The 13,482-nt window shown below is 59.3% G+C and overlaps 1 protein-coding gene across 1 annotated transcript in view; it reads left to right on the forward strand.

Annotated features, from left to right (window-relative positions):
• The first annotated feature begins 652 nt into the window (after nucleotides 1–652).
• The window catches only part of HS1BP3 (HCLS1 binding protein 3), a 29,255-nt gene continuing 16,425 nt past the window's right edge, over nucleotides 653–13,482 (forward strand). Inside the window, exons 1-4 of the mRNA XM_045813456.2 lie at nucleotides 653–726; nucleotides 5,376–5,541; nucleotides 8,950–9,157; nucleotides 11,157–11,376. Of these exons, the coding sequence (XP_045669412.1) occupies nucleotides 695–726; nucleotides 5,376–5,541; nucleotides 8,950–9,157; nucleotides 11,157–11,376 (626 nt within the window). The 5' untranslated portion in view covers nucleotides 653–694. The remainder of the gene's footprint in view (nucleotides 727–5,375; nucleotides 5,542–8,949; nucleotides 9,158–11,156; nucleotides 11,377–13,482) is intronic.

Here is a 13,482-nt window from a genome sequence, read left to right on the forward strand (position 1 = left end):
AGAAGCTTTTGTTGAGAAGGCCCAGTTGGCCTCTTTCAGGAGAGCCACTAGAAGGCCCTGGAGTCGTCAGCTGCTGCTTCTTTGGACAACGCCCCACAAACGGGTCTAATTGATCTTGTTTGCTGGGTTATAGGTTACCTCATTTGACCCTCCTCTGAGCATCCCCGGGGCCATGACCACTGGCTGCCTTGTTTCCCAACACTCTCCCCAAGGCAGGGGAGCCAAGTAATTTACCGTCTGAACCGGGACACTGGGCACTCTCCTAAGAGGGAACCGGGCGCTGTCGCTGCCAGGACAACTGGCGCACACCAGGCCTTGCGGTTACCAGCAAGCCTCTTCCGTTTATCCTTGCGTGCCTCTGGCCGCTGGGTTGGCTCAGGACACTGGTCTGGGCCTGCGGCGGGGGGGGCGGGGGGCGGCGGGCAGGCAGGGGGCAGGAGGCGTAGCCTAGCTGGACCCGGGCCTCCGACAGTGGAGCCGGCGCAGGGCAGTCGGTGCGTGGTCAGTGCGCAAAGTCCCAGAAAGGCCGGAAATTCACAGCGGCCGCTGGCTGAGGTCGGTGGCCACCAGGGGGCGGGCGGGGGCCGGGGCCGGAGCCGGAGCCGGGGCGGGCCGAGCGCGCGGGGCGGGGACGCGACGACGCCAGCGCCAGCGGGTCCCGTGACCGTGCGCCCCGCCCGGAGCCGCCGCAGTCATGCAGTCCCCGGCGGTGCTCGTCACCTCCAGGTGAGCCAGACCCCCGTGCCCGGCGCCGCGTTTCGGGCAGCGTAGACTCCGGGTGCGCGCGAACAAGCGGGATGCGCCCCAGTCGGAGGAGCAGGCGGAGGCGTCCGGCCTGGTGGGCCCGCGGCCCGGCCTCGCCACCGTCCTGGCGGGTTGTCTGGGGTCGGCCCCTCTACCGTCCTGCAGGAGAGGTGGGCGCACTGAGTGTCCCCGTTTTACAGATGGGGAAAACTGAGGCCCTTGAAAGGGTAACGAACTCGTCGCGTACCCAGTGGAAGCCGGGATTGGCTGGTCCCGCAGGCGGGCGGAGGGAGGGGGGTCTCCTCTCCCCTTTGCCGACGTGCGTTCATTTCTTCTTAGCCCGAAAATACAGTTTATGCCTCCTTTCAGTGCTCACTGTGTACCAGGCCCGGTGCATGGCACTGGGGACGGGGGTGAATCAGAAAAGGCTCAGCCCTGCAGGGCACACGGAATGAACACAGACCTGCGGGGGCCAGATCTTGGGGCGGGGGGCGGGTAGTAGGTTCAGGTTGCCATGGGAGCACAGTGCAACGGCGGAACCCGGCTTCTAGGAGTGGGCGAATGAGGCCGCGTCCCTCAGGAAGAGTAGGCGGGAGCCAGGTGAAGGGAGAGAAGAGGTGGCAGCCGCTCACGGAGGTCGCGCATGGGCAGGACAAGTTACAGCAGAGGCCTGGGCGGCCGAAGGTGCAGTGTGAGCGCACCCTGACCCACTCCTGGAGGACCCAGGGCACATGGATCCTGGGAAGGATGGGAGGCACATGCTTTGACTCTTTCTAGAGTGACTCACTTAAGGTATTTTCACAGACACCACCCTCATTCCCCCTGCACAGAATCTTGGTCTAAGACGCCGGTTTATTGCATAAATGAACGCATTTATTTCCCAGCCCAGCTGTTCTTTTGCCAGCTATAACCTGAACTCCCCTGTGACCTCACGTCTAGAAAAATGTGATATTGTAAGGAAACCCTGATGCCACAACCTACGTGCTATCCTCTGCATGACACAGTGAGGTCACAGGCTGTGTCTTCATGGGCACAAGAGGTGTACCTGGTGCTCCCCAAGTCACCCCTCCCTGAGCCTGTTTCCTGCTGTGCAGAAAGGTTTGAGGTTGGCAGGTATGAATAGTGCCAGCGGCAGACACCCCTCTCAGCCACAAGCAGATGGGCTGTGACTTTGGTGCCGGGTGTTTGGGAAGGGGTCGGTGGCTTCCCTCCCTGCCCCAGCCCGGCAGGGCCTGCTCGCAGTCCTGGGTGCTGGTGATGAAGGCCCGGCGGGTGGTGCTCGCCCCTTCCTGCTGGCAGGCACCGGCGAACCCAAGCAGCTGCCCACAGGGGGGGTCCCAGTGTTTGAGACCAGCCACGAGGGCAGGCTGTTCACAGTCGGGCCCCGTTCGGCTTTCCAGCTCAGCCGCCACCGCCTGTCACCGCATGCGTTCCTGCAGCAGCTACTGACCGGGAGCCTGCTCTGTGCCGAGGACCGGTTCAGAGTCTAGGGCACAGCAGTGAACAAAATGAAGGCCATGTCCTGGAGCTTTAGTGGGGACAGCTGGACAGTAGGGAAAGGGATGGTGTGTCAGGGATGGTAAACGGTGTGAAGGAAAATAAAATGGTAGGAGAAAAACAGATAGGAAGTGTGAGTGCTGTTTTGTCCAGGAGTGTCGTTCTGATAGAGTGGCAGTTGAGCAGATCCTGACAAGCTCCCTGAGGGAGAGAGCCGTGAGGATATCTTGAACAAGACCATACGAAGCAGAGAGGACAGCAGAGCCAATGTCCTGGGGCAGGGGCGGGGGTGGATGGTGCTTGGGTGCCAGCAAGGAGGCCAGCATGGCTGGAGTGGAGTGGGCCTGGGGGAGTGTTGGGGGAGGCAGTAAAGAGCTGTGGGTTTGGGAGCAGGGGGACAGTGGGAGGGTGAGGGCGGGGGAAGACTTGCAAAAGCATGCCTGAGGAGATGGCCACAAGTAGGAGCCAACCAGCATGTCCCCAGTGGTGGGGGAGGCTCAGGGGTTTCTCTGATTGCTGCCCTTCTCAGTGAAAAAAGAAACAGGGCTGTCGGGGAAGAACAGGCATTGGGGGTTTCTCGGGGGTTGTTGAGAGAGGCGGTGTTGACTCCGTGTCCTGCTGCTCAGCGGATGGTCCCAGGAGCCCCAGGGTGGCATCAGCATCACCTGGGAGCTGGCTGGAAATGCAGATTCTCAGGCCCCACCCCGACCTGTGGAACCCACATCTGCATATTGACAGCTTGCTCAGGTGACTCGGGTGCACCTGAGGTTCGAGAAGCTTGGTGGAAGGCATAGCTGGCCAGACCAAGCTCGTGAGCCAAATCGTGCCCACTTCTTGCTTTTGTAAATAAGAGTTTACGTATCATCTATGGCCGCTGTCCTGCCACATGGCTGAGTTGAGTCGTTGTGGCAGAGAGCGTATGTCCTGCAAAGCCTAAAATGTTTATTATCTGGCCTTTCGTGGCAGAAGTTTACGTGGGGTCCAGGGGCGTGGGAGAGTGAGTGAGTCAGGCTCAGGTGCTCAAGTGCATTGGTCAGCTGGAGGAGTTGTCAACATGAAGATAGTGGGGTACCCCCCACCCAGGGCTTCTGATTCAGTGGCCTGAATTTCCCAGGTGACACCAATGCGGCAGGGACCATACTTGGAGAGCCCGGGTCTAGACCAGTGGAGGGGTGCCAGGCCCCGGCTGCAGCTGGCAGGTTGTGGCCGTGAATTTCAGGCTGGCCCGGGGGCATGTCCGAGCGTTTGTCCCCATCCCAGGCAGCTGCTGGGCGCCGGTACAAAGGAGGCAGAGAACTGGAGGATTTGGGAGGGGGCGGGAGATCTGGGCCTGAAGCAGTGATTGCAGCAGTGGCACCCCAGGGCCTCCCAGCTGACGAGGCGTGACAGGAGGGACAGCGGAAGGCATTGGGATGGTGGACTGCAGGTCTCAGGTGGTCAGTGCGGGGTACTAAGGGAGAGGTGAGCCCAGCCATAGGAGGTGCCTGCCAGCGGGGAGGCCAGGGGCTCCTTCACACCTGCTTTTCGCGGCCAAGAGACCCCCTCCTCTGCACTTCTGCCCTCCTGTGCTGCATTGCCAGAATGATCCCAATCCCTACCTCCCTGCACCCTGGAAGAGGCAGCGCGGGCTCTGGGGCAACGGCCTGGGTGTGAACCCTCCGGCTCCAGCTCTGACCTGCGGAGACCCAGGCAGGTGACTCCCTTGTGCCTCTGTCCCTCTCTTTAAATGGGTCTCAGCCGTTGTGTCCCTCGTAGGACCGCGAGAGCCCGAGTGACTCAGGTGAGGTGCCGAGAGCCTGCAGCAGTGCCGGCCGCTGCCAGGCTGACCTTTAGTGGGCTCCGCGCTCCCGTGCTCGGCACAGAACACGCGCGCACTGTGCGCCAAGCCGGGAGCGGCACCAGCTCGCTCAGTGTGAGGCCAAGCATGCTCATTCGGTTACTGGCCCAAGGAAGGGAGGGCTGATAGGTTAGTTGCGTCTTTCCATCTCACAGAGGTACATTCGGTGTCGCCTGGGCTTCCCTCAGTCATCGGTCCTTCTGACAGTGTGCCCTGCGTCCCATGAGGATGTCTGCGCGTGCGGAGGTCCGTAGGGCCAGTGCATGTGTGCACACTTGTCATGCAGGTGTATGGCTCTTGTCCCTGGTGGGTGACAGACGGCATCACCATGCGGACCATGTCGCATGCCTGGTATGGAGGTGGGAGAAATCCACGTGGAAGGAGTCCTGGTGGACGGCATGTCTTTGAGGGATTGGGACATGAGTCCAGAGAGGTTTCCAGGCCCTGCCCTGGTTCAGTTTTAGCCCAGAAGTGCCCTTCTCCTCAGAGCACCTCTTTGCCTGTGTTCTGGAAGTCCTGCCCAGCCTGTACCAGGTCTCGACCTTGGTGATGCGGGGTCCTGTGCTAGGTCTGTGTGACGTGTACTTGTACGCACGGGTCTGCATGGCCTCCTTACAGAGGATGAGGATGCAGTTACAATTTTTTTTATCACTTCAGAAAATACGTTTCATGACTTGTTTGCCCCCCATGCAATTCAGTATATTTGTGTAGCGTTGACAGATTTCCAAGAGCTGTGCTGTTTTGCTGAGCACCCTCTCAAAGCGTCATGCAGCAGCCTTGTCAGTGCCTTGTGGGGCCCTGAGGCTAATGAGGACCCTGCATCCAGGGCCCTTCCCATCCTACCCGCCCTGGGCAGGTCCGTTGTAGCTCTGCTGCCCTCCGGTTCGCTGAAGAGCTGAGTCTCTATCCAGGTTCCTGGCAACGTGTCACAGACTGCTTGTGCGCAGAGAGCCGGGCACTTTCCTTGGTGGGAATAGAGCTCCCAGATGCCATCCCTCTGAATCCTGCGGGGGCTCGAGTGTGGAACACACCTCTTTGTTAGGGATCTTCCACGAGCCCCGTCTCTTCTGTGCCCACTTGTTTTCCTGCTGGGGACGGCCCTTTGGGAGCAGCCCAGGGGCTGCTGTGTGGTGGGGCAGGTGGCTTGAAGCAGTGACCTCTGAGGACAGCCCGCAGAGTAGCCCCCCACCCAGACCTGCAGGGCCCCCCTGCCCCCCACTGAGGTCCTGTCTGCGTGTCGCTCGAAAAGCCTGCTGACTGGAACCTGAGCTTCCTTTGCCTTCTCTCCCTTTGGCAGGCGAGTTCAGAATGTCCACACGGGCCTCGACCTGACCGTGCCCCAGCACCAGGAGGTGCGGGGCAAGATGATGTCAGGCCACGTGGAGTACCAGATCCTGGTGGTTACCCGGCTGGCTGCATTCAAGTCGGCTAAGCACAGGCCCGAGGATGTCGTCCAGTTCTTGGTGAGCTGGGGGCTCTGTCAGGATGCTCCTGAGGGGGCCCAGGGACCAGAGGGCCAGGCGCACAGACACACCCGCCACTGGGGTATGAGCAGCACCAGGGAGCGGGCGCTTCTCTAGCCAGCACTCACTCAGGGCCTGAGAGTGCCAGAAGGTGTCGGAAGGGCACAAGGCTATCCCAGGCAGAGGGCACAGCCGAAGTGGAGGCTAGCCACGGGGTTGTATGTGGGGAGCTGCGTGCAGTGGAGTATTACCCTGGAGGAGGCGGGAGACGAGGGGCAGAGTCCAGGTCGTGGGGGGCTTGTAGGGAGCCTGACTGTCTTGCAGCCAAGGAGGCATTTGAAGTAGGGGAGTGACTCACTGGCCTCTATGGTGGGGAGCGGAGTTGGACTGGAAAGAACCGGGCAGGGGCAGGGGGCCCCGTGACGAGGCCAGTGATGCCCCAGGGGAGGGCTGGAGGCAGGCCAGCAGTGCTTGGTGTGAGGGGGAGGCAGAGAGTTGTAAAACATCTCCAGGGTAACGTGCATATCGTCTGCTGACCGACCGTCTGCACCAGAAGTAAGGAGCGGAGGGGCAGGTCTCAGGGGACGTGTGGAGCGTGAAGTGTCTGCCTGATGGACACAGGAGGATGAATCCATGAGGCCGGAGCGAGGGACCTGTCAGGCCTAGGAGGCAGGTGTGGCAGGCGTCAGCTTGGAGGTGACGTTAAAAGTCTGGGAGTGAATGAGGTTGCCCAGAGAATGGACATGGAGGGCGGAGGGAAGGGCTTAGGAGGGAACCCCAGAGACCCAGCAGCCCAGGGACAGTCACGGAGAGGGAGGAGCCTCTGAGACCAAGGGAAGAGAAGGGGACATCGTGGAGTCACCGGAGCTAAGGGAAGAGAGAGCTTCGAAATAAAGGTGAAAGGAGCAAGAGTCCTGTGGTATAGACGGAATCAGTAGCTACAGGTTTGCACATGGTTCATTCTGAATCTCCTGGCAGCCCAGGCAGAAAGGGAAACAGTGCGTGACCTCGCTCCGGTACCCCAGTAGCAGAGACGTCTCCTTCTCAGAGATAAAAATGCAGGCACGGGTCTTTCCTCGAGGGCGAGTTGACAGTGGGAAGCGTCCAAAAGCATGCTGTCTTTCCCGTGCTACGTCAGCTTCTGGTGAGAATCAAGGTCTGATGTTAGGTGGTGGCTCTGGTCCTGCTCGGCTGTGAGTGGTGGTGGGGTTCGCAGCTCCTGATAATCTGGCCCGACCCCCAGTGGAGCCTAACATGCCCAACACGTCGGGGACGGGCGCAGAAGAGCATATCTGAGGTCACGGCTCCGGGCATAACGGGGAGCCCTGAGGAGCGTCCAGGCGAGCCCGCTCGTCCCGTGCCAGGGCCCAGCCTCACGTGCGAGGCTGTGTGTGAAGACAACTTGACCCCTCCTCGCATCACACCAGTGCCGCTTTCTCCTGACCAGTGGCGCCCACACCCTCTGAGGGGTGCGCCTGTGTGCCTAGGTGGCCATTCCTGCAGGTGCCTCTCAGACATCGTGAGCCACCTGTAAGGGCAGAGGCGAATGCATTTACCCCCCCCCCTTGAAATCTGGGGATGCAACCAAAAGCCTGGAAATACCTGAAGTACCACAATTTAGCTTTAAAAAAAGAAAAAAAAAGCATTTTGCATTCTGTTCCTGGAAAGGATACACATTTTAATATAAAAATGAATTTAATTGCTCATCAGAAAGTAAAACCAGCCCCCAGAGAGGGGCACCGTGTCCGCTGGCCTTGTGGCAGGCTCCCGTGTGCTGCCGGCACAGGCACACACCCTTTCATCAGAGACGGGAGCGGTGCTGTCTGCCCTGCGTGGACGCGCCAGACTCACGAGCTCCCGTGCTCTGCACTCCCTGCCTCTCTGTGAGCCTCCTCGTACTGCCTGCCGTTGAGGTAGCTACTTGAAAAGCCCTGGCTTTGGAACACTGATGAATGTGGGTCCTGGATGGGGTGACACCCCTGACTTAAAACTTCCTGGCCCCTGGCACAGTCAGTGCTCTTGGAGACACAAAGCTTCCAGGACCCCCCAGTCCCAGCAAGTCCGCCGGCTGGGCCGGAGTGGAGCTGTCTGGCCCCGCGTGGCCAGCAGAGGGCGCTCAACCCTCAGGGTCAGTGCTTCCTGGATGGGGCCCAGTCCCTGCCTGGCTGGGTCACAAGGACCACAGAGGGTGGGGTTGGAGCCTGCACCACTTGTGTGAAGGTATCGCCTTACCTTTCCTTGGGGGCTGTTCTCAGGAAAGCTTCAGAGCCAGGCTCTTGTGTGGACAACTGCAGGCTGCAGTCCCCTGTCCCAGGTGACTCCCCAGTGTGTGTGGGGACAGGGCTGCTGGGGATCTAAATTCCACCCCCGCCACCTGCCGGCATCTGAAACCCTTACAGGCTGGGGGTTCTTGGGAGAGTTGCAGTTGGCCAGGGCTGTGTGCCCTGACACTGCTGTGCCCCGGGGTTCCCAGGTCTTGTCCGTCGGCCACAGCAGCATTTCCAGCATTGGCCTGGGAGTAGGAGAGGGACTGTGCGTGTTTGCGTGCTCCGTGCTCCCTCAGCGGAGTCGGGGAGACAGGTCTTGCATGCGGGGAGAGCACAGAGTCCAAGACAAGAGAGGACACTGGGCGGCTGGTGGGCTGTGTGGCTCAGCGCAGGGGACTCTCTGAGAGGCCGCCTTGTGTCACATGGTCTGCAACGACGCCTCCAGCCGCCATGCTTCAGCTGCTCACGCCACGTGAGGCCCGGGCCGTGTGGGGCTGCCCGTGCTGGGGCCTCAGACAGAGCGAACTCAGCTGGAGACGGCGTGCTGTCTCGGGGTGACTCAGATGGCCTGGGACCCCCTTCCGGCCTGCTTCCCCGAGGTCCCAGGGTGCGGGGGGTCGAGAAACAACCTTGCCATAGCTGGTTCTTCTCCACGTGAGCACAGTAAGGACCGTCCCCACTAGAGGGCTGCTGCTGCACACGGAGGAGTGACCCAGAGATCGTGCTGACAGGAGGTGACTCATGTTGTTGTAGGAAGATGACCTAACAGCCGGCCAGACCATGAGGTCACCCCACTAATATGCTACAGGCCCGGAATGGAGGCCGGCAGCCTCCAGGATCACCTGTGGGCCGCATGTCTCTACCTGGAGCTGTGGCAGTGCATGGAATCCTGTGACTGTATCTCCCCTTGGGCTGCTAAGACTTTCGTAATTCAGCCTAGCACGGGTTACGGGGTGTTGGGAAGGGAGCCTAAGGCAGGGGGATGGGTGGAGGGTCAGAGGGAGCGAGGCACGCCCACGACCCCTGTCTGTCCTGTGGCAGCTGTCCTGGGGAGGGGCTCTCCAAATAGCCCGGCCTCCGGGCTCTCTGGGCGGGGTGAGGGGGCCAGTACTCAGGAAGCCACATGTTCCTCTCCCTCCAGGTCTCCAAAAAGTACAGCGAGATCGAGGAGCTCTACCAGAAGCTGAGCAGCCGTTACCCCACGGCCACCCTTCCCCCGCTCCCCAAGAAGGTCCTGTTCGTTGGGGAGTCCGACATCCGGGAAAGAAGAGCCGTGTTCAACGAGATTCTGCGCTGTGTCTCCAAGGACGCCGAGTTGGCCGGAAGCCCAGAGCTGCTAGAATTCTTAGGTACCTGAGGCTCTGTCCCAAACCTCTGAGGTCTCCCTTGGCCCAGAGCTAGGCCTCACTCCCCTGGCTGGGCCAGAGCGGGCCCACAGCTGCTAGCAGGAGGAGGCTGACTGCCTGGGTGATGGACGGGGCTCACGCGGGGCCTTCTCTGTAGTCTGACCCCACCCATGCCCCTCCTGGCCATCCCCAGAGCCCCCCAACCCATACACACACACACCCCACTTTGCCTCCTGCCAGCCAGGCCTGCGGACCTGAGCCCTGGGGACACCTCCCTTGGCTTGCACCCACCGGCGATGGTGGTGGGTACGGCGGCAGGTGCAGGCTCAGCCCACACTGGTCCGGTACCGGGACCTCAAACCCTTGCAGGCTGTGTCCGCAGCCACCTCCCCCCCTTTCCGGTTTCCTCAGCTGTCAGACAGGAGGATGCCTGGCTGCCAGGTGGCGTGAGAACTCTCTCTCTCTGTGTACGACAGAGCCTGCTCTCTAGAAGGATGGCTGACATGTACCCCCTCACTCAGCACACCCTGGTGTGCAGGCCTGCACGGATTCCCAAGGCCCATGAAGCGCTTGTGCCCCGGGCGGGGAGGGGTTCCTCGGGAGGGGCTGGGCTCTCCCCCCTGACTTTCTCCCCTCTTTGGACTATTCTGTTTCACTTTTCTTCCCAATGACTGTGGTCTCTAAGCTTTCAGACAGTAGCAACCAAGCCAAAGCAGTTTTTTTAAGGGGTGAAGAATAAAAAAGCCAAAGCTAGTGAACGCACTGAGGCTGGGGCTGGTGTGGCTGCAGAGCCCCGGCCTCCTCTCTCCTTTTCCAGCCCCCCACATGCACCTGTGGGCCCCGAGTTTGCTACAAGATCACAACCTGCTTGCCCCCAGTGGGCTGTGTTGCCTGTGGTATGGGCGCCCCAGCTGATCCATAACTGGAAGAAACCAGATCTCCTGGCCCCTCTGTTACAGAGAAGCGGGATATGGTGGTCTGACTCTCCCAGCCTTTCTGCGCCTCCGTGTCCTTATCTATTAAGTGGAGGCATGAACAGGATCTCTCGTGTGGATTTTTACAGTAGTTCAGTGAGTCCATACCTGTAAAATGCTTTTTACATGATGCCTGTTAGATGAAACTGAAGGTTCATGAAATTTTGAGTGGTATTTTCACATTCGTTCTAATAAAAAGCATAAGGTAAGGCAGCATATCATTACTGCTTGGGTTCACGTGATGCAGTAACACTTATTACCTCGGTGTGCGTGTTAACATCCTGTATGCCAGGCATCCTGTAGCTTCTCTATCTAAGGGTGGTATTTTTTTTTTTTTTAAAGGAACTGCTTTCAAAGGTCTGCTTCTCTAACTAACTGGGTAGAGATGAAGAAGTCTGAACCCATGCTTCTCAATCCGTCCGTGGGAAAGGACTGGATTTGTATTCCCAATCTGTCACAGATAGTTCACAAATACAGAATCACATGTCTGGGTGTCGTGACAATGCCAAGCTGCTATGGAAGATTCCAGATGCTTGCTCTCCCTTTCTGTGCTTACCACATCATGGATATCCACGTGTGGACCATGCTTTGAGAAGCGCTCATATAAGCCAGTTTGTAATGGAGCCATTACATTTTGTTCTGGAATCTTCCATGAGCTCACTGTGCACCCATTGGGTTCAGAGTCTAAGTGCCCAGACCCTTGGAGCAGGTCTTCATTCGTGGTTGGATTGTCAGAACTCCCTGATATGCCCCACAAAGGTACACTGGCTGGCTTTTTCTGCCCTTAGCCCGCAGACGTAGACGTACTGTTGCTGTGCTGTCAGCATGTTCCAAGGCTCCCACCTATAACCACTCCACCAATCTAGGCTTTGCCGCAGGCTTCAGGCTTGGAGCCCTGGCTGCCCCCATCCCAGGACACTGCAGGAAGCCCCCAGCTCAGGTCCTCGCACAGGAGCTTGGGTGTGGGGCGACACCACCTCGTCCCCTGGCAGTGGGTGTCAGGTGCCCTCCTCCTTCTCCTTCCACAGGCACCAGGTCCCCAGGGGCTGCGGACCTCACCAGCAGAGATGTCTCTGTCCTGGATACACCCAACCAGGCCCGGGATGATGGGGAGGCTTTCGACTTCTTCAAGCAGCAGGACCGAGCAGAGCTTGAGGCTCCTCCCATCCCAGGCCGGGAGGGCGAGGATGCAGGAAAATCCTCCGAGGAGGAAGAGGAGGAGGCACTGGACCCTCTGGGCATCATGCGGTAGGTCTCCACGTCCTGGATGCGGCCTCCTTCTGGCTTGCTCCGGGCTCTCTGGTGAGGGCTCCTCTCTCCCTCTGTCCTGAGAGCCTGAGAAAACCTGTCTCCCTGGATCATCACTCCACGTGGCCTGGTGTGCTTGGGCTGGACTCAGATGTTACCTTCTCCCTGGCCACGGGGCAGGCCCTGGGTCCCCAGCTCTGTACTGAGTCCCAGCAGGGCTGCCCCCAGCTCATCACTGACAGCCTGGGGCTTGTGGCACGTGATTGGAGCCCCCTGGGCCCTGTGTCACTGTTCTTACAGCACGGGTGTTTACCTGGGCCCTGCCTCCCCACAGGCCAGTTGTAAGGCCCGTGAATACAGGGGTAGAGGGGACCAATAACCTGCAAGGTGCCAGCTATGTGTGGTGAAGAAGGTAGAGTGAGCCCCGGGGCCCCCGGCCAGTCAGCTGAGTTCCCTTTACTTGTGCGTACACGCACACAAGTGCGCGCACAGCTACACTGGGGAAGAAGAGGTAAGCCGGGTGCGGTCTCAGTGGTCCCTCTGTGTCCTGATGCTGTCATCTGCTGCCTTCTTTCCTGAGCCCCTGTCTTTGCCTACTCAGTGCACTCTTCCCGAGCCCCCACTGCGTGACCACCCTGTGCTGGGGGCAGGGGGTATGGGCAGGATGAGACCAGAGAGACATCTGCGGACGTCCCAGACAGACTCACCACCTCTTGGCCCAAACGTGCACGAAACAAGGTGGGAGCTAATGCTTCTGAGCACCTCGTACACACTGAGCGGGTGCTCCGCCTTTCGTACGCTGTGTCTCATTGACACCTGCCTGCAAGGAGATGCTATCTGTCGTCCCATTTTACAGGTTAGAGAAACTGAAGCCTGCAGAGGCCGAGTGCCCTGCCCAAGGTCAGACAGCTGGTAAATAATGGTACTGGGATTCCAGTCTAGTTCAGGGTCCTGGACACTGCTTGGCCTTGATCCTGGCTCTGCCATTTACCAGCAGCATGTCCCTGGCAATGTACCCCTTGTCTTCAGTTTTCTGCGGTCAGTAGGGTAATGGTAGCACCTCTCTGTAGGGCTCTTGTGGAGACCGAGTTAACATGAATGCTAGCACTCACTCTTCTCATGGCTGCAGCACCCCCTCCACCAACTCAGACCGCAGACCCAGGGTGACAGCCCTCTGCCCTGATGAGAGATCGAAGTTCAGTCAACAGACGAGGGAAGCCTGTCTCGCAGGTCCTATTCCAGAAATGAGGGAGGGGCAAGTTCAGCATAAAGGACATGAACATCACAGTCCAGAAGGCTCTGCCCGCTATCCACCAGCCTGCCTTTCCCGGGGGTGTTGGGGGGATGTGAGGCTGGGGACACGCAGGAGGAGATGTGGCTGCAGGGCTGCCCTGTGACCAGCCTGGAAGGGACAAGAATTCACACTCAGGGAAGATCCAGCGCTGCAGGACACACAGGACCAGAGCCGGAAGTCGTGCAGCACCTTGATGCCCGGGAGTCGGGTCCCCCGGCCCTCCACAGTCCCCCTGACCTGCACGGGGTCAGCACCCCTGGGGGAGAGGCAGCGAGGTTCTGTGGGGAGAAGTCTATAATAGCCGCTTCTTATTGGCCTTATACGACCTGCAGGCCCTTCTTGGGCTTTATTTTGGTCAAGATGAGGCTTTGTTTGAACTGAGGCTCTCTGTTGTTCTGAGTAACCATCCGTAAAGCCAGACGGAGAAGGACTTCAGTGGTTTGCGCCAGCCTTTGGCTGAGGGTCACGCTTAGCAAAGCGGCTCCTTTTTTGGGTAGGAAAATGCTCTTTGGGGTTGGCAAGGGTTGCCTTGAATTTCCTACTTATTCCAGTAGCAGATTGTCGAGGGATGTGTCAGCCGTCTGGGACCACCTGCCCCCCAGCACCGTCGCCAGCTCCGGGGGCCTCATTCCCGAATCCTGGGAAAGCGTAGCACCTGAAAGGGATCCCAGAGGCTTAAGACCTTCTAGTTTCTCCTGTAGTGACTGGTGTGACAGCAGTCACTGCTGTGGCTCTCATCAGGGAGGATAGCACCTAAGGCTTTTTGAGAACTTACTGAACACCAGGAACTGATTCCCATTCCTGGGAAGAGA

Source organism: Ursus americanus, chromosome 7, assembly GCF_024610735.1.
Source record: "Ursus americanus isolate L20-20 chromosome 7, mUrsAme1.1.p, whole genome shotgun sequence".
In the NCBI taxonomy this organism is placed as follows: Eukaryota; Metazoa; Chordata; class Mammalia; order Carnivora; family Ursidae; genus Ursus; species Ursus americanus.